Source organism: Taurulus bubalis, assembly GCF_910589615.1.
Source record: "Taurulus bubalis genome assembly, chromosome: 2".
NCBI lineage: Eukaryota > Metazoa > Chordata > Actinopteri > Perciformes > Cottidae > Taurulus > Taurulus bubalis.
In genome coordinates this window covers 40,643,322-40,664,466 of record NC_136590.1, presented here as the reverse complement: position 1 = coordinate 40,664,466, position 21,145 = coordinate 40,643,322, and the positions used below count along the sequence as shown (strand labels likewise).

Below are 21,145 nucleotides of genomic sequence, written 5' to 3'. Positions count from 1 at the left end.
GATGGGTGTATTGTCCACACATCAGCACATACATATGCATATTTATGTGTTGGAGTATATTTATATATATTACAACAATATTTGTAAAAAAAAAAAGATAGTTTGCCAGGCTGGGTGTACATTGTCTTCACATCTGGTAAATGCAGCTCATCAATTGCAGCTCATCAATGGATGACAACGGGATCCTCACAATAGTATGTTTTACAGTAGTGCAGCTCTGCCATCTAGTGGACACACTCACATTAAGCTGAAGAAACAAAAAATACTCCATTTATTTGTTACGAAATAGAAACACAAATACATTTTCTCACTGTGCATGAACAACATATGGAGTTTTAAGTCATCTCTCAAGTAGATCCACTGAAGTGAGTCGTGAAAGTGGAATTATGTGATGGATTTGCAGCAACTGTTACAGTTAATACAGCGAGTAGAGAATGAAACCCTCCATCTTTAACTCCATTATGTGCATATGTTGTGGGCCAGCCTAAGGGCCTCTCTGGTTCTCATTAGGAGGCAGCAGCTGCATGCTGACTGGGACATCCAGAGATGGAGAGGTTAATCTGATGATCCTCAACATGGATGCTTGGACAAATTAATTTTATTCTGCCAAGGCATTGTGGAGTAATCTGAGCTGGAGCTTAAACTGGCCAAACTGAAGATGGTTGTCAGCAAAAAATTCAGGTGAATCATTAAGAAAAGAAAAACAAGTATAATAGTTGTACACAACTGATCGCAGCCATTTTAAAATTCTGGAGTCAGCAAAACAATGGTCTTGGGGCTGGGCTATTACTTGCAAAAAGCTTAAAGGGCCGACCACCGTATCGCTCCGACACGGTTGGCACTTAGAGAAGTTTCAGTGTGTAGGATTTTGCAGTATCTAGCAATGAGGTTGCAATCCTCAAAATACTACACACTGCACCTTTTTAAAGGTTTCGTCAACTTTTTAGAATGTAATGGGGAAATATGACTTTTGTGATGATGGAGCATCAACTCATTGACAGTTTTGAAAGAGTCTGTGGTGGCCTGTTACTGTAAGTGGATGTATTCAGTAAAAAGGTGTCAAAGGGCCCCTGAGTTGGAGGTAATATCGCAAAAAAACTTCAACTTCAAACTTCAACATACAATTGAAGCCTGGGTAAACAAACAAGCCTTTTTAAAAAAGACATATGATGGTCTAACAATTACCAAATCTTTGCATCTGTCATCAGTGTGTGGTTGTATTGTGATAAAAAGGGATCCTTTCAAGTCAACTACAACATCCTGTTGTCAAAAGTAGTTTTTAACTTAGCTTACGGTATATACAGATACATTATTTGTATTGTTGCTTTTGTCCCCACTGCTCAGTTCTATAGGGGGCTCAGAATTAGCACCCAGCTGTGGTTGGGAAGCTCCTGGAAACACAAACACACACACACACACACACACACACACACACACACACACACACACACACACACGTTTAAACATTTGAAATTGAAGAACAGAGCACTCATTTTAATGAGAAGGAAACTAAGTGACCAGGCGTACACTAGTTGGTCCTGCATCAGACCACGTTAGCGATCACGCTAACGTGGTCTGACCGCTTCAAAAACGCCTCAGACGGTCAGGCAAAACGGCGTGGAGCCCTATGGAGTGAGACTGGTTGCTCAACCGATCATATGTGATTCACAGAAAATGGATAACTCACTCGCTCACTCACTATAGGCTGCATAAAACTCTGTAGTTCACTAAGAATCCAACAGCTAACTAGCTAGCTAGCCCTACCACATCTACCTGCATCAAAACAGTAGAGAAGGAGAGAAGCCTGCCTCTTGCTTGATTTTAAATTGGCTGCCCAGGGCATTCGGTGGGAATCAGCTCTTATCTGCTGAGGTGATGCCAACTATATCGCCCCGTTTGGTGCAGCTGCCTCACAAACTAGTAATTGTTATGTATTAACAATCTAATAGAATGGAGATAATGAGGTAAACTCTGATCCAAACTACAAAGACAATGCTGTTTTTCTTCTTTTTTTATTATCAAGTTTGGTTCATCTTTGTTTCTGAGTCAAGAGAAAAACTAGACATGCATGCAGATAAGGAGAATTTGGTCTTAACTGCATAAGGAGTAGTGCTATTTCGTAGTAAGTGAGTTGAATCGAGGGCGATTGTTCAGAAAGGGCTCTCCAGGATGGTGACAGTGACATTAACTAGTAAACACAATAGTGAGGACTAATCATGTGCCATGTGTCATCCCCACAGAAACACAAAATTAAACATTCTCAGAATATGTTGATTTTATGTAATCAAAGCTGAAAAGAACAGTTGTTTTGTTTGAGTCATGGTCATACTGTATCACCAAGAGAATAAAAGGGCAATAATGACCCATTTACAGTACCTTCAACCAATTGTGCAGCTGCCTTCCTGTCTCTAGTAATGTAGATGGACGTCATGAAGAAAAACAGTCCGCCCAGGATCCCAACAAATGGGCAGACCAGGAGGCTGTACTTCAGACTACGGAAGCTCCAATCGTGAGTCGCAGGTTTAGATTTGTGGATAGTATCAGAGATCTATTGGCAAAGGTGTGAAGAAAGCTTTATAATACGCAGAACATATGGTTTACTCGAGCTCGCAGAGGTACTATTGATTAAACAGTACAATTAAAGGGAACTCTTTCTCACCACTCCTACTAAGTAAGGACTCCCAGCATCCCCCAGGAGATGAAGGAAGGAAATCTGGAGGGCCTCAGCTGTGGCCCTTCTGGTTGGTACGACAATATACTGAAGTAAAGAAAAAAGCACAAAACAACCAGTTGGCTTCACGTTTCAGCAGACTGTTTCATATTTTTATTTTCACACACATATTTTAAACTCACCAGCAGTATGTCAGCCATGACAGCCCAGTTAAGTGATATCAAAACTTCAGCAAGGAAAATGAATACCTGAAATGAGACATTCAAGACAGCAAGGGTTGATAAAAATGTCTCTTGTTCAATATTTTTTGACATTACCACATATTCTTTATGAGCTGCCATTTTTTTGGAGCTGTAATGCCTTTAATGAGTGACATGTCCAGATGGCATGGCTGCAGTGTCACTTTAATGTCAATTATTTTATATCTTGTGTGCATCATGTTGTCTACATTACCTCTAGCACAAGAAGACAATGTTGTCTGAGGAACCGAAGGAAGTAATTCACTTTGAAGTTGATATGAAGGTCTAGTGCTTCATGTTAATAACATAATTATTGGCCCTACAACTCTATTTATTTTCTTCCGCTCATCATAGGTCAGGTCCCAGGGGAAGTAGTCTAAGCACGATATTCTAGACATCCCTCTCATCAGCAGCAATGTTTTTTCAGCTCCTTCTGGGCGAACTCCCCATGCTTGGTGCAGTGACTCTCCCAACCACAGAGTTTTTCATGCAGAGTACCATGGTCTCAACTCCCTGAGGGACTCGATTGTACGCTTTCTCCAAGTCCACAAAACACATGTAGACTCAATGGGCAAACTTCCATGACCCCTCCAATAGCCATACAAAGGTAAATGACTAGTCCATTGTTCCACAGCCAGGACAGAATATGCATTGTTCCTCCCGGATATGAGATTTCACAATCGGTCAGAGACTCCTTTACAGCACCTTGGAATATGCTTTCTTGGGAGGCTGAGCAGTGTGATCACCAACGTTTGAGTGGGGCATGAGTGTATGTGTGCGCAATTGTATTTTCAAGACATTAAACTAAAAAAACAAAATGTAATGATGGCAGTAGAGGTAATGTCAGGGGATCATCAAAGCCAGTAGGAGTCTGTACAAAATTGCAAAGCAATCCATCCAATAGTTGTTGAGATATTTCAGTCTGAAATAGAATTACGGACAGGAATCTCTAGAGCCATACATCAAAGTTAGCATTCCAGACATTTGTCTCTTACATAAGTTGTGGGAATGCTTGTTGATGCCGCAAAGATGGTGACAAAGAGGCAGGGGGCGGATCCCAGCAGGCCGACTGCGCAGATGAGTGGGTCCACATTTGGGACCTTTTTCCCAAACCATCTAGATAAACCACTGCCGAGACACGCTCCCAGAATGCCCGTCACCACCGTCACAGCACCGAAGATGTAACTGTACCGGGAGAGGAAGCAGACAGCGTTGTTAAAAGTCCTTCGCAATTTTGAATAAAATGAGGTAAATGAAAGGTGATACAGGTCAAAGGTCATGCTTCACCTGTCTGTGGGGTTGCAGGGCTCTTTGACGCACGGCGGTCGGAGTCCCTGACTGACCTGAGCTCTGGACAGAAAAGTAGGCGTCCAGAAAGCCAGGGCTCCAGTGAGGAAGGCCGTAGCCGTCACTCCCAACGTTGACAACACGTAACTTTTACTAAGGTCAGAGGAACAAATCAAGGAGATTTGAAATATGAATCACATATTAAATCTCAGTGTACTTTCGGGACTAATACAAAGTAGCACAGTATTAAGTAGAGCCTGGACAATAAATCAGTTTGTATGTCAAAGATATCAGCTGATATGTTTTACACTCTTAATCAATACCTGTATTGGCCTCATGAATCCAGTAAGAGCCAGACTACAGTGTTATTCTAGTATTAGTTTGTGTGTCCTACTTTTTCAGAAGATACTTGACGTCCTCCCGGTAAGAGCTCTGCCCTGTAACTCCCTCTCCGTGGGTTTCTGCAGCACCTCTGGGTCGGTTAGGGCATAAGAAGACCAGCAGGACAAGTCCCACTACACCCAAGATGGGAGTGATCTGATAACAGAAACATTTTTGAAATATCGATCAATATCGTGTTCAGCTCAGATTTACAAGTCTGTTAATGAAACCGTTCTCACCCTGAGAGCCCAGCGCCAGTCTCCTGTTAGATTAGCAACCCCTGCCCCTGTTATGTATCCAAGACCACTGAAAATACACAGAAAGGTCAAACCATTCGAGTGATTATGAGGACAGAAACAAGAATAACAACAGTAGGGTCCACCTGTCCTGTGGAATTCACAGATTAACAAGTCATGTCTTTGATTTGACTTTCAACTGTTTCAAGGACATGATCTGGATGTTCTTCCGGAGTTAGACTTGATTTTGTTTCACATCATCCTTTTCACAACGTCGTTCATCCTTCTCATTTTATTTCCCAGCAGCATTGTTATTCTAGCCACTCAAAAGTCTGTTTCTGAGTGAGCAAGTGAAATTACACCATTAGTTTGAATGAAGGACGTTACATCATTGATCTATTAAGTAGGGTTGGGAGACATTTAAAAATGTTACAACCAGCCACCGTTGTTGCAGGTGCATGTGTCTATGTGTTCACCCCGTAGGTGCAGTTAGGCTGTGGGTGTGCCTTTGTAGCTTTGGTCAAAGAAAAATGTGTATGCAGAACTATATTACTGTCAATTCTCAAATAGTGGTAGTAGTTGAAGAAGTTGTATCTTGGAAACAGGCCTTTGTCTCTAATTCACTCAGTTTAGAAAATACATTTCATCATATTTTAGAATAATGCTTAATTCTCTTACAATTTAAGGATGTTTGCCTTGTTAAATCTGTATTACGGCACTATGTTGTTAAAACAAACAATACTTTTGTATTTGTTATATTTCAGTCACTGTGGATGTACAATACACGTTAAGGTCCCAGCCAAACTGTCATTTGTAGAGCCGTGCAAGTGCCACCAGATGGCAGTGGCTACATTTGAAGTACGGATGCGAATCGTGCCAGTCACTGAACTTTCTACAAAATGTTCCTGTATCCATTTCAAACTAAGAGCTCTGCAGCGTTCCAGAGGACAGGACGACTTTTTCGCACCGTGCATGATGTGTCGGAACAATTAATGCGTTCAATTTCACTCCCACCCAAAGGTCTGAACATTTCCAAGGTTGCTGTGACTGATGTTGCATTCTCTGATCATTTCTGTGATTTATTTGAGAGTGCAATCTCCCTGCACACAAATGTCCAAACCAAGGTTGTGACAAAGCGTTACATCACTGAAAACACCAATGAATGAATTATTCAGAAGTTCTCCTACACATCAGCCCTCTCTTGCATCTCAGTCAATGAGCTTGTGGATGGCTTCAATTTAAAAATGTTATTGATGCCATTGCACCCACTAAGGTGAAGGTTGTCTCGGGTAAGAAAAGATCCCCTTGGAGAGATGCTAAACTGGTCTGAATAGAGAAAAGAGAGTGTCAGAAAGGTGAGCGCAGGTGGCGAAAAATTAAATTCCAGTTTCACTGTGGTATCTACAAATAGAGACTTCGCAACTATAATTTGGAACTTAGAAATGCAAGGCAGTCCTTCTTCTCTGAGATCATAACCAAAAACAATAACAATACACGCGCCTTATTTGCTATCGTGGACAGGCTAACAAACCCTCCGATGTCAGTAACTGCTACGCTCCAATCCACCTGGGCATGCAATCAATTTGCCTCCTTTTTTGCTGACAAAATTCAGAAAATTAGACAAGCAGTTGGTGGCTCCACACTGTTAGCGCGTACAAATTATTGGATGCCTGGTGTAGCCTCCGAAAGAACTTAGCCAAACAACTTCTCTCGTTCTCAGAATTTATTTTCCTCTTCTGTTCAACATCTACATGCTTCCACTGTCTCAGATTATGAAAAACAACAAAGTGTGTTATCATAATTATGCAGATGACACACAACTCTACATAACTATATCACCAGGGGACTATAGTCCCATACAAGGGCTGGCTAAATGCATTGAAGAAATCAATAACTGGATGTGCCAGAATTTTCTTCAATTAAATCAAGATAAAACAGAATTAATTGTTTTTGGTCCCAAGGACGAACGATTGAAAGTCAGCGCTCAGCTTCAATCACTAATGTTAAAAAACACAAACCAAGCCAGAAATCTAGGTGGAGTTATGGATTCAGACCTCAACCTGAACAGCCATATCAAGACAATTACAAAACCAGCCTACTATCACGTGAAGAATATATCAAGGGTTAGAGGACTTATGTCTCAACAGGATTTGGAGAAACTTGTCCATGCATTTATTTTGCTTTTAAAATTAATGTTCTTAATTGTTTTAAAATCTTGTTTTCTTCTGCATTATGTTTTTGATGCTTTTAATGGTTTCATGTGAAGCACTTTGAATCGCCTTGTTGTTGAAATGTGCTCTATAAATAAACTTGCCTTGCTCTACCTACATGTTTTGAAAAATGCAGCAAAAACAAAAGATAAAAACACACAGTTATTGACTTAGATTTGAGTTGGTGCTCACCTTCCTACAGGGATAAAGATGTAGAAGAGACAGATCATGGCGCTCCGCCGAGTCCCAACAAAGAGGTCACCAATGATGGTGGGAGCAATGGTGGAGTAGCTGGCCTCTCCTATCCCGACCATGGCCCGCAACAGCATCAGAAGCCAGAAGTGCTTAAGAAATCGAGACAACAGCAGAGAGGCAGTTCAACAACATTCAATCCAACATATGTTTAACATATGACATTACTTTTTCGGTTGAGGTCCATGTTGTATACTGAACAAATAAAAAAATAAAAACTTGTGTAAATCTTGTGTAATATTTGCACACTGAATATTTGCTTTGCTTGTATGTTGTCCAAATGCTAACTTTCCTTGACCACAAACTCAATGCACTGCAAATCAATTTCCGTTTGAGCAGTAAATGCATGATCAGGTCGAATGATAGCAGAAGACAAACCACTAGAAGCAGGAAGTGACATCTGCTCTGGTCGAGTCTCATTTGTCCATGTAAAGTGTGAACACATCCAATTTCTCACTCACCGACTCTGTGACCAAAGAGCTGCCGGCTGCAGTCACAAGCCACACGCTCAAACCACCAATCATGATGTATTTGCGGTTGTAGCGGTCCCCAAGGTAACCAAAGAGAGGGGCCAAAAGCAGGAAACTGCTGATGAAAACTGAAAGTGCATTGATGAGAATTAATTCCTTCATCAGATTGTGACATATTAACTCCTTATTTTATAATGAATGAAGGAAACTTTTCTATCTAAAGCAGCTGCAAGAAGGTGGGTGATCAATCTATAGCTCTCTAATTTAGAACCAGAACGTGCCCTGGGTTTATTTGTATGTTTCTGTCGTGCAATAACCAACGGTTCTCTGCAATTTACTTGCAGCACATGTTGCATAACTTCACCTGAAGTAATACAGGGTGAAATGCAGACTTTCAAAATATGTGTGTTTGTGTAAGAGTGTGATTTCTGCATCATCATACCTGTTTGTATAAGTGCAGCCGTACTGTCACTTATGTCAAAGAATTTCTGAATGTTGGGAAGGACACCTGTATGACAATAAGAAACAAGTGATGTGTGAGCTCACCACATCAGAAACAGTCACGGGTGTTTGTTGATGCACAAGAGGTCTTCTCACCTGCTATTGTGTACCGTTCTGCGTAGTTGAGCAGGTTGATGTAACAAAGCACGGCTACAGCTACATAGGCGCGTCTCTGTGATATGGCCGGTTTCTCCTTTTCCTTTTCCTCTGGTTTTGGTGTGAGCGATGAAAGGCTGTTCACGAAAGAGCCGTAACGTAGACCGGAGCCGGACCCCAGACTCCATCGAGGCATCGGCCCATCTTTTGGCTCCATAGTGAGCAGCTCTTTCTTCACCTGGGAATGTGAACGTGTGACCTAGTTTCAGAGAAACCCTTGACCCTCTGCGTTCTCACCAAAGATGATAATGCTGCAGTGTGCCCCACGAGTAACGTAGTTGTGTGGTGAAGTCCGTTAGTGTGGTTTGTGGAGACACTTTCAAGTGAGTCCTATATGACACGAAAGGCAATTACACCACTGCGAAGGAACACAGCGTCGCAACTATGTCAAAGAGTCAGAGGAAGGAGCGTTTTCGGTTGAGCTTTATTTCAGCTGCTTCACAGTTCTTACAACACCATAGAACAGAAGAGGATGTCATTGTGGTCAGAGTTCATAGCTCATACATTTAAGAAAAATAGTCAAAACTACTGGTGTACAAACCTATCAAATGCTGTCCAATTAAAAAACGACTATATAAAAGCATGCATAGGGCAGAAAGTAACAAGATAAGACATGTAAAAGACCTAATATTGTAAATAAAAGCATTTCAGCACCGATGCATTCTGACCTGGCTCGAGTTAATGCAGTGTCAACAATGACACTATTGTGCACAACATGTTTTCTTCACCAACATAGTGGACTAGTTGCACTCCTAAAGACCTGGCTCTTTTTTATTCCGATACTGTTGATGATAAAAAATAATGTATAGACTTACTTGCTTGTTGATATTATCTCGTTACTTTCTCAGTTCATTGCATATTTGCAGCTGTCACAGGACGGCTTGAAGAAGCTCACCAGGGCCTCAGCTCAAACATGCCTGGAGAGATATTAGGTTAGTGAAGGGACCAGCCCTCTCTGGGTTGGTCCTATGCTTTCACACAGATCCTCACTGTGATGCAACGCTGTAAACAAGCCATATGGTTTCATTCACCTCTGGACTTCCTTTTGATTTTGGATTTTTTTCTCGTAGTAAGTAAGTAAGTAACTGATTCATTGAAGAGTCTTAGCAGTCTTTGATACACAGCTCAAACTCCAGAATTAAAAAAGCGATGCACATGCATGTGGGTGCCAGTTGTTCAGATGTGTCATGACTTTCACCAGCAGTTGCAGTTCTGTCATTGAAGGAATTGTTTATGTATTTGGATTTTGAAAGGGTGCTATTGCCTCTGGTACACATTATGGTATGGTCAGTCCAGATATACATCTAATTGTGTGACTGATATAAAGGGTGGTACTGCATCACCCACAGTAACTTGTGACTTCTGTCATCGAATTCTGAAATGTGTGTGCCCTGAAAAGCATTTGAATCTTTCGTTCTTGGAACCTAGAAAGCTGCTCCCTCCTTGTTGTTTTTCCAAAAACGCATGCAGCTGTTTAATTGGCGACACCACTCTGGTAGTTTGTGTTATATTTGATTATACATTCCTATGTATAAAAATAATGTAGACATATTATAATGCTGAACAGTCTTGACGGATGAGTAGTGAGAAGTGATATTAGTCTGCCGGAGACCTTTTCAGACTATTCCTGTTGCATTGTTTGTCAGTGCAGGAGCTGACCGGAAGTCAACTTGGACTAATGAAAAGGTCTCTATGAAAGGTGTGTGTCTATAAGTGATCACTGATCATTCCTTAGTTATTTTGTTCAGTGATTTACCACATAAACTTCTGCCAACTGAGCAGGAGTTTTTTCTTTATTCTGAACAGCATTATTGTCAACATGTCCTTCACCATTTCCAGCTCTCCAAAGTGATCTTTAGAACAGTTAGAGAGCAATGCTTCAACATTGGGAAATCCATTCCTCCATCCCTCATTTGTCAGCAGGTTTGGAGAATCACTAAGACACACAGACGTCTCTTGATGGCCCTCTCAAGAAAACACTTAATGGCCATAAAACCTGAAGTCTTGCTTCAGTTGTATAATAAACAACACTATTGAACTTGAACATTCATACTAATTTAACCGACCCTTTAGCACATAGCCACAAGGTTCAGCTGTGTCAGATAGTTTCCCGGCTCATCCACCACCAACACGGCTCAGTGTGGTCACCGCCCCACAAGAACTTGCGATCACGATACGCAAATGGACTTCCTCATTCACTGCGGCCACGAGCGTCAGATCATTTCTCACCTTCAGCTGTGGAAATAACCTGATGTTAAATGTGTAAGCCCAAAAATGAAATGACAAACAATTGTGTATTACATTTTATTTTATTTCCGTTTTATCCTTTAACAAAACTTTGTTATTGTGGTGATTTTTCCATATATTTGCTATTTATTGTCATTATTGTTTTTATATGAAGAAGAAGTAGGCTTCTGGTAATAGTAAGTTCCACCAAAGTAAATATCAGTTGTCGCCATCTAGTGTCTACAGTGAGCATTACAGTCAACACTAAGCTCCAATATCAACAATGTAAACAAAACATCAATGGTCCAACATCAACATTTCAGGTTTTGGTGAACAATGTGTTTCCCATCAGCATTCAGGGTCATATTGTACGCCTTTGTTTTTTCCCCCAGGTACTCTCTCCATAGTGATTGGTAATGGACCTGAACATTTTGAGTGGGATTTGATTGAAATGAGTTTGCTAACCTGTCAGACATTTTAAGTTGCCTTCTTACACATACCTGGATCTGTCGCAGAGGCTGTTAAAAATTAACTTGGTTCATTGTCATTGACAAATACATGTCCTAAATAATTAATTTTTAAAAAAAGCTTAAAAGGTTAGTCGACTAAGACCAAAACAAACGATTAGTGAACTAAGATGGTGCAGCCCTACAGTAAATCAACACTTCCTGCACATGATGCCTTGGACATTTTTAGAGCAGTTCTACTCTCCGTTCTATGTCCCCGTGAACCGCTGTTGAATCCATTGTAGCTCAATGGAAGACAACCGGGATCCTCATGATGGCATGTTTCACAGTAGTGCAGCTGGGCCATCTAGTGGAGACTTTTAGAATACACTGAGGAGACAATTGACAGAATTCATCCATTTATTTCTACATTTCCATTTCCTACAGTGTACGGACAACATACAAGGTTTTGAGACACGTCCTGGTCCATTGAAGTGAAATTATGAGATGATTTCCAGCAACTGTTACAGTAAATACAGCGAGTAGAGACCGAACCCCTCCATCTTTAACTCCATTATGTCCATATGTTGTGGTCCAGCCTGAGGGCCTCTGGTTCTCATTAGGAGGCAGCAGCTGCATGCTGACTGGGACATCCAGAGATGGAGAGGTTAATCTGACGATCCTCAACATGGATGCTTGGACAAATTAATCTTATTCTGCCATGGCATTGTGGAGTAATCCGAGTCTGGAGTCCAGACGAGTGTCGATGGTTTCGGCAAAATTCCGGAGAATCATTAAGAAAATAAAAACAAGTGGACGATAGTTATGCACAACTGATCGCAGCCTTTAAAAAAACATTTTGCAGTGCTGCTGAATGGGAGGAAATAGTTAAATAACATTGTTGTCAGGAGTACTGTAAAATGTACTGTAAAATGTCAGTTTCTCTCATTTCCCCTGAAGTTATCTGAAGTGAAAGTCTAAGGCGAGAGGGTGCTGCAGGCTCCAGCCTTGGTGAACACACTAACTGTTGATTGTCTTACTATGTGGATTAACAGGTTTTTCTCTTCTATTTGTGTGGCTGTGAAGTGACAACAAAAGGATCCTTTCAAGTCAACTCCAATATCCTGTGGGCAATAGTTTTTAACTCATTTGGAAATGTTTACAGATGAAGACATTACATGGTTGCTTTTGTCCAGCTTCACTCAATTCCCTCGTTTCTCGGTTCCATTGGGGGCTCAGACGCAGGACCCTGCTGTGGTTGAGGATCTATACAGACACACACAAACATTAGGCTCGTTTGGATTTATTCATATGCATTTATAAATATATATTTATGTAGAACTGTGCATGTAGCTGCATCCTTTGTTCTTTGTATGTCTGCCTGTGAAATACATTACTACTGGTTTTGATATGTGTTGTATAAATAAAATGTTGTATTATCAACCACAAAGGGGTGATAATACAAAATCACCCCTTGATATGTCTTTTAATTAAACCTGAGACTTAGTCAACAATCCAGCGTTAAGTATTACAACTACATAAAATAAGGATTTTCTACAACACGTGGTGTTTGCTGTCAGATCTAAAGAGCCAATCAACTCTCTGATGTGGCGACACCCAGGCATTTCCCATCATGCACTGGGCCACGCAGTCGGTGGAGCGCTCCTGTGGCGCCTGGCTCTAAAATTGGCGGCCGCCTTGCTCTCGTGAGATCATCGTTGACCACGTGTGCATGACGTCAGATCAAGTACGGATCAAGTCGGACACAAATCTAACCGGCATGCATTGTGCGCCGATCGCCACCGATGGATTCTGCACAGAACTGGATCATCTCGAACAAACTAAATGTTAGGAGGGAACCAGCTCTTATCTGCTGAGGTCAACTCTGATACAAACTAAAGACAAAGCCATCTTTATCCAGTTTGGTCCCTCTCTATTTCTGAGTGTCGCTGGAGCATGTGTGCAGATAAGGAGAGGTTTGTCTAAAACTGCATAAGGAGAAGTGCTTATTTGTATTGAACAAAAATATAAACACAGCACAGGTTTTCCTTTTTCACAGTGGGCAAATGTTTAACTCCCATGGCGTCTGGCAATGTTCTCTTCATGGACGATTACTATGTGACCAACAAATGCATATCTGGAGCCCAAGTCATGTGGAAATCTGTAGTTTAGTGACGAATTAAGGTTTTTTCCAAGATAAATAGACACGTCTTAGAGTGGCCTTTTATTGTGACCAAGGCCCACTAGTGTAATACTCCTGTAGTTTAATCAGCATATTGTCTGGTGGATGGATAAAGTGGGCAAAGGATTAATCCACACTTCCATGGATTTAAACAAATGTGTGCTCAAAATATGATAAAAAAAAAAAAAAGGTATTTCTGTCACAGTTCACCTTCTCTCCTGCCACTCTCTCTCACTTACCTATCAGTTTATTCTGTGCATCTGTTAGTCACACACTCATCAGTTCAATCACTCTCACCTGCCCACTCTACTGCACCTACTCCCTTCAGTATTTAAGCCCCAGCGTCACACACACACACACACACACAGCCAGATCGTTCTCCACTGTATGACTTTCCAGCGCTTACCCTCGGTCTGATGCTAGATTGTTTGCCTGTGTGTCTCTGCCAGGAATAACGTTTTTTTTCTCTCCAGCATGTGTGACAGTGACATTAACAAGCAAACACAATGGTGAGGACTTATTAATGTGCCAGTGTGCCATCCCCACTGAAATACGTCCGCCTGGCAGACGAGCTGAATGAGTTCTACTGTAGATTTGAAAGACAATGGGACAGTCCTGACTCCATCCCCCACAGCCCCAGACCACCAGCCCCCCGTCCCCCAGCCCAGCATGGGTTCATGTCTCTGTACCAGGACTCAATGACTACAGGCCCGTCGCCCTGACCTCTGTGGTCATCAGGATGAAGTCCTTTGGACGCCTTGTCCTGTCCCACCTCAAAACCCTCACTGACCACTTACAGGTCTATAGATGACGGTCATCCACTTCATACTCCATCATCTGGACTCCCGAGGAACCTACACCAGGATCCTGTTTGTGGACTTCAGCTCTACCTTCAATACTATAATCCCGTCTCTGCTGCATGACAAGCTCTCTGCTGCACGTGCCCGACTCCACCTGCAAGTGGATCACAGACTTCCTGTCTGACAGAAAGCAGCACATGAGGCTGATGAAACACGTCTCAGCCTCTCGGTCCATCAGCACCGGTTCCCCCCAAGGCTGCGTTCTTTCCCCCCTGGTCTTCTCTCTGTACACCAACAGCTCCACCTCCAGTCACCAGTCCGTCAAGCTCCTGAAGCCCCTCTCACCCTGTGTGACTGCCCCGTCGACGCTGTAGAGTCCTTCCGCTTCCTGGGCTCCACCATAACCCAGGACCTCAAGTGGGAGCTGAACATCAGCTCCATCACTAAGAAGGCTCAGCAGAGGATGTAGATGTACTGCCTGAGGCAGCTGAAGAAATTCAACCTGCCAACGACAATGATGGTGCACTTCCACACCGCCATCATTGAGTCCATCCTCTGCTCCTCCATCACCGTCTGGTACGCTGCAGCCACTGCCAAGGACAAGGGCAGGCTGCAGCGCATCAGTCGCTCTGCTGAGAGGTGATTGGCTGCAATCTGCCGTCCCTCCAGGACTTGTTCGCTTCAAGGACCCTGAAACGAGCAAGAAAGATTGTAGCCGACCCCTCTCACTCTGGAACTGTTCGTGTCCCTTCCATCAGGACCAAGACCTCACGCCACACAAAAGTTTTTTTTCCCGTCGGCAGTTGGGCTCATCCGCAGGACAATTTCCTACCGGTCACTCCCCTGCACATCCCTTCACACTTGTTTAAAGTTCTGTTATCTGTGCACTTTATTTTATATTCTATTGTACATTTAATATATTTCTTGCACTGTGTTGACTGTTTGTCTAATGTATGCATCACCCGCAAAGACAAATACCTTGTATGTGAAACATACCTGTAATAAACAGTTTCTGATTTACAGTACCTTCAACCAATTGTGCAGCTGCCTTCCTGTCTTCAGTAATGTAGATGGAAGTCATGAGGAAAAACAGTCCGCCCAGGATCGCAAAAAATGGGCAGACCAGGAGGCTGTACTTCAGACTTCTGAAGCTCCAATTGTGAGTTGCAGGTTTAGATTTGCGGATAGCATCAGAGATCTATTGGCAAAGATGGGAAGACAGCTTTATGATACTCAGAACATATGGTTTACTCGAGCTCGCAGAGGTATTATTGATGAAACGTTACAGTTAAAAAGGAAGTGGGAACATTGAACTCTTTCTCACCACGCCTACTAAGTAAGGACTTCCAGCATCCCCCAGGAGATGACAGACAGAAATCTGGAGGGCCTTAGCTGTGGACCTTCTGGTTGGTATGACAATATACTGAAGTAAAAAAAAAAAAAAGTTGGCTTCACGTTTCAGCAGACCATTTCATATTTGTAATTTCACACATATTTTAAACTCACCAGCGTTATGTCAGCCATGACAGCCCAGTTAAGTGATATCAAAACTTCACCGATGAAAAGGAATACCTGAAAATACACACACACACGAAATTTGTGTTTGGTAGATTATTTCTCTAATGTAACAATGCTTCTTGGCAATACATTGTATATCGTTGGAAAGCCTGTTTATTTCCCTTTTAAACGATGCTCCATTTGTAAAAAAAAAAAAAAAACATGCTTTTCTGGGATGAGCAGCACAGCAGAGTATGTGGGTTGCTCCCATGAAAACTTTGCCAAAAAGAGTGCTAGTGACTTGTTTTGAGCTTCCGGTAGCCCAAAGGTGCGTCATTGTAGGCAATCTCAATGCAGAGAGATATCCTTCTTAAGGAGTGGAAGACCCTCTCACAGCAGTGTTCACCAGGCTGGAGATGCCAGGCTGCTGTGGCTGCGTATGGTTACACTACTGAGGCTCCTTACTTTGTTAAATGAATACATCATTAAATTGGCAATATATCTCGTTTCTTCCTCGTTACTGATAGACTGCAATCATCCACCAAACAAGACTCACTATGACAGCAGAATAAGCTGCTCGGCATTGGCAGAGAAGATTTGGCACATTTTTCATGGGCGCAACCCATATACTCCGCTGTGCTGCTCATCTCAGAAATGCATGTTCCTCACAAATGGGGCACCATTTAAAAAGGGAAATAAACAGGCTTTCAAACGGTATACAATGTATTGCCAAGAAGCATTGTTACAACAGACACACACACACACACACACACACACACACACACACAAGTTAATTATCATGTTAACATGTGCTAATTACCTAATTTACACAAAGTACAATTGAGGGAAATGTAAATAGTTGTTGCAAGTATTTGGTCATATACCAAAAACCACCACAACGCACAAAAGCAAACAGGCGTTTGTCTCTTACATAAGTTGTGGGAATGCTTGCTGATGCCGCAAAGATGGTGAAAAAGAGGCAAGGGACCGATCCCAGCAGGCCTACTGCGCAGATGAGTGGGTCCACATTTGGGACCCTGTCAACAAACCACCTAGATAAACCACTGCCGAGACACACTCCCAGAATGCCCGTCACCACCGTCACAGCACCGAAGATGTAACTGTACCGGTAGCAAAAGCAGACAGCACTGTTAAAACTAAAAATGAGGTAAATGAAGGGTGATGCGGGTCAAAGGTCATGCTTCACCTGTCTGTGGGGTTGCAGGGCTCTTTGACGCACGGCGGTCGGAGTCCCTGACTGACCTGAGCTCTGGACAGAAAAGTAGGCGTCCAGAAAGCCAGGGCTCCAGTGGGGAAGGAGGTAGCCGTCACTCCCAACGATGACCACACATAGCTTTTACTAAGGTCAGAGGAACAAATAAAGGCGATTTTAAATATGAATCACATATTAAATATCTGTGTACTTTAGGGACTAATACAAAGTAGCACAGTATAAAGTAGAGCCTGGACAATAAATCAGGTTTTATGTCAAAGATATCAGCCGATAAGTTTTACACTCTTAATCAATACCTGTATTGGCCTCATGAATCCAGTAAGAGCCAGACTACAGTGTTAATCTAGTATTAGTTTGTGTGTCCTACTTTTTCAGAAGATACTTGACGTCCTCCCGGTAAGAGCTCTGCCCTGTAACTCCCTCTCCGTGGGTTTCTGCAGCACCTCTGGGTGGGTTAGGGCATAAGAAGACCAGCAGGACAAGTCCCACTACACCCAAGATGGGAGTGATCTGATAACAGAAACACTTTGTAATATTGATCAGCGTGCGGCTCAGATTTACAAGTCTGTTAATGAAACTGTTCTCACCCTGAGAGCCCAGCGCCAGTCTCCTGTCAGATTAGCAACCCCCGCCCCTGTTATGTATCCAAGACCACTGAAAATACACAGAAAGGTCAAACCATTCGAGTGATTATGAGGACAGAAACAAGCCGAACAAGGTCATGCCTTTGCATCTTTGATTTGACTTTAAACTGATTCAAAGGATTTGGTCTGTTGATCATCTTGAGCAACAGACTCATGCTTTGAGCACCACAAGCCAAGAACCATTCAGTCCCGTTGTATTGGAGCGACGGGAGACATCACTACGGCTGACCCCTCCAAAAATAGGCAATTCAGACCAAAACAAGGTAATAAATAACACGACAGGTAAGAGGAAAACTATGTGTTTTTGATTTCGGGGTGACCTGTCCCTTTAAGTGCTGCAAGAGACTGAGAGACTGATGCATTCGGGACAACGCCACACAATTCATAACATCCTTTTTACATGGCGGGTAATTGTTCATCTTTCTCTGATTTTCCAGCAGCATGATTTGTAAATCAAATGCTGGAGTTTCCCTATTCATTGCGGAATGCACCGCCACACAATTGCATTTCAAAATAACAGTACACAATTATTTACACGCACAAGTTTGTTGCTCACCTTCCTACAGGGATAAAGATGTAGAAGAGACAGATCATGGCGCTCCGCCGAGTCCCAACAAAGAGGTCACCAATGATGGTGGGAGCAATGGTGGTGTAGCTGGCCTCTCCTATCCCGACCATGGCCCGCAACAGCATCAGAAGCCAGAAGTACTAAAGATATTGCGCCAGAGAAACAGCAGAGAGGCAGTTCAACAACATTCAGTCCAAATGCCACAAAGATCCTGTTTAATATATGACACTCCTTTTTCTGTTGAGGTCCATGTTGTACACAGAACAAATTTACAAAACTGTTTGGCAGTTGTTGTTTTTTGACTCCTGTGATGTTTGCTTAAGCGTCCATGAGACTTGCATGTTTCTTAGACCACAAACCAACAAACAAGAGATGCTGACTGCACTGGCATTCAGTTTTCCGTTTGAGCAGTAAATGCATGATCAGGTCAAATGATAGCAGAAGACAAACCCCTAGAAGCAGGAAGTGACATCTGCTCTGGTCGAGTCTCATTTGTCCATGTAAAGTGTGAACACATCCAATTTCTCACTCACCGACTCTGTGACCAAAGAGCTGCCGGCTGCAGTCACAAGCCACACGCTCAAACCACCAATCATGATGTATTTGCGGTTGTAGCGGTCCCCAAGGTAACCAAAGAGAGGGGCCAAAAGCAGGAAACTGCTGATGAAAACTGAAAGTGCATTGATGAGAATTAATTCCTTCATCACAATGTGACACATTGATGACTCGTTATTTTATAATGAATGAAGGAAACCCACTCGTGAAACTTTTCTAACTAAAGCAGCTGCAATCTCAGAGTGTGTTTTCTGCATCGTCATACCTGTTTGTATAAGTGCAGCCGTACTGTCACTTATGTTAAAGAATTTCTGAATGTTGGGAAGGACACCTGTAAGACAATAAGAAACAAGTCATGTGTGAGCTCACCACATCAGAAACAGTCACGGGTGTTTGTTGATGCACAAGAGGTCTTCTCACCTGCTATTGTGTACCGTTCTGTGTAGTTGAGCAGGTTGATGTAACAAAGCACGGCTACAGCTACGTAGGCGCGTCTCTGTGATATGGCCGGTTTCTCCTTTTCCTTTTCCTCTGGCTTTGTTGCGAGCGATGAAACGGTGTTCAAGAAAGAGCCATAACGTAGACCGGAGCCGGTCCCCAGACTCCATCGAGGCACCGGCCCCTCTTTTGGCTCCATAGTGAGCAGCTCTTTCTTCACCTGGGAATTGGAGAATGTTCAAGGATTCAAGGATCATTTATTTTCATGAAACACAGGAATGCACAACAAAATTCCCTTTCAGCTCTTTTTGTAACCATGAAAACAGTAATACATTCCTCTGGTGCCGTTTTTTTTTAATTTGAATCACAAGGAATGTAAACAGCAGCGACAAAAACTCTTCTCTGGGAGTTGTCGATCAACTCTGACTGTTTGAGCACCAAGCATCATGATGTAAACACAAAGTCCACCTCCTCTCGGCCGTTGTTGATGTATTAATATCCACCTCCCACTGCTTGTCTAGCTCCTCGCCATGTGCTCTCCCATCTGTCCTTTATCAAGCTTCCCAGCCCTGCCTCAATTAGGTGCCCTAAGCACCTGCAGCTGGGTGAGTGATGAGGTAGTCTGGGAGATGTATTGTCGACCATGGCGGCCATTTTGTGGTGTGGGCGCTGATCGTGATTGGGAATGTAGCGCTCCGCTACCTGTCCCCTTGTGATGCCACAATATCATAAAGGTATACCTTTTAAGATGATACAGCTGTCTGTATACATACACACATATACCCACCTGCTTGTTGATATTATCTCGTTATTTTCTCAGTGCATTCCATATTTGTAGTTGTCAGAGGACGGTTTGCCCTTGAGGCTTGATGAACCTAACATGGGCCACATATTAGGTTGTGAAGGGACCAGCCTTCTCTGGGTTGGTTCTATGAACACTTTGTTGACACTGCTCTTGGAAGTTGTGTTATATTTGACATTACATGAATCCATCCATCCATCCATTTTCATCCGCTTGTCCTGGGTCGGGTCGCGGCAGGCTCAGCAGGCCGACCCAGGCTTCCTTCTCACTCATTCTGGGGGATCCCAGGAAAGCTGGGAGATATAATCCTTCCAACGTGTTCTGGGTCTTCCCCGGGGTCTCCCACCAGTTGGACGTGCCTGGAAAACCTCCAATGGGACGCGTCCAGGAGGCATCCTGATGAGATGCCCGAACCACCTCAGCTGACTCCTTTCGACGCGAAGGAGTAGCGCCTCAACTCCAAGTTCCCTCCTGATGTCTGAGCTCCTTACCCTATCTCTAAGGCTTAGCACAGCCACCCTACAGAGGAAACTCATTCGCTTGTATCCGCGACCTCGTTCTTTCGGTCACGACCCAGAGTTCGTGACCATAGGTGAGGGTTGCAACGTATACCAACCAGTAAATTGTCTTCACCAAGACGGTCCGGTGCAGCGACCATTTTACTGCTACAGCCGCAACGATCCGCCTGTCAGTCTCTCGTTCCATCTTACCCTCACTCGTGAACAAGACCCCGAGATACTTAAACACCTTCGCTTGCGTTAAGCTCTCCATCACCACCTGGAGGGAGCAATCCACCGGTTTCCGGCAGAGGACCATGGCCTCAGATTGGTGCTAACTCTCATCCCCGCCGCTTCACACTCGGCTGCAAAACGCCGGAGTGAATGCTGGAGGTCACGGTCCGAGGAGGCCAAGAGGACCACATCAGAGAGGTGATCACGAGACTCCCAAACCGGACGTTCTCCATCCACCGTGTGAAGGACCAGGGTATGCATGAAACTGGGAGGGCAGGTAAAGGTGGGGAAAATAAGGATTTTATTCACACAATATATGTACAAGGATTATGATGGGGAACAAAATCTATCAAATAAGAATAACATAATTTAGTCAAGGTTTACAAAACCCATTAACTAGAATTTAAGACATAACAACATAATGAGATCTCCATGAAACAGGAGACACTCCCCAACCATCTTCCACTGCAGGATATAGCTGTCGGTGAGTCCATGGTTAATTGGAAGGGGAGAGTAGACCTCTCTCCTTTGTGATGTAGAATAGACTGGCTACTGAGGACACCCCTCTGGTTGAGGTAGCATGGCACAGTCCAATTCCCCAGGCCAGTCTATTTAGTCA

General features: G+C 43.1%; 2 protein-coding genes across 2 annotated transcripts; both read right to left on the bottom strand.

Annotated features, from left to right (window-relative positions):
• Positions 1–2,150: 2,150 nt before the first annotated feature.
• LOC306754009 (protein spinster homolog 3-like) lies at positions 2,151–8,560 on the bottom strand (the record flags this gene model as incomplete). The annotated part of the gene is made up of 12 exons (XM_079237921.1): positions 2,151–2,188; positions 2,377–2,548; positions 2,660–2,758; positions 2,854–2,919; positions 3,906–4,095; positions 4,198–4,350; positions 4,592–4,734; positions 4,818–4,884; positions 7,217–7,368; positions 7,738–7,874; positions 8,189–8,254; positions 8,344–8,560. 12 exons carry the CDS (start codon positions 8,558–8,560, stop codon positions 2,151–2,153), a joined length of 1,500 nt encoding a protein of 499 aa, XP_079094047.1.
• Positions 8,561–8,722: 162 nt separating this feature from the next.
• LOC306754008 (protein spinster homolog 3-like) lies at positions 8,723–19,192 on the bottom strand (the record flags this gene model as incomplete). The annotated part of the gene is made up of 12 exons (XM_079237920.1): positions 8,723–8,733; positions 15,084–15,255; positions 15,382–15,480; positions 15,564–15,629; positions 16,486–16,675; positions 16,762–16,914; positions 17,156–17,298; positions 17,376–17,442; positions 17,989–18,140; positions 18,534–18,670; positions 18,821–18,886; positions 18,976–19,192. 12 exons carry the CDS (start codon positions 19,190–19,192, stop codon positions 8,723–8,725), a joined length of 1,473 nt encoding a protein of 490 aa, XP_079094046.1.
• Between the last annotated feature and the right edge of the window lie 1,953 nt (positions 19,193–21,145).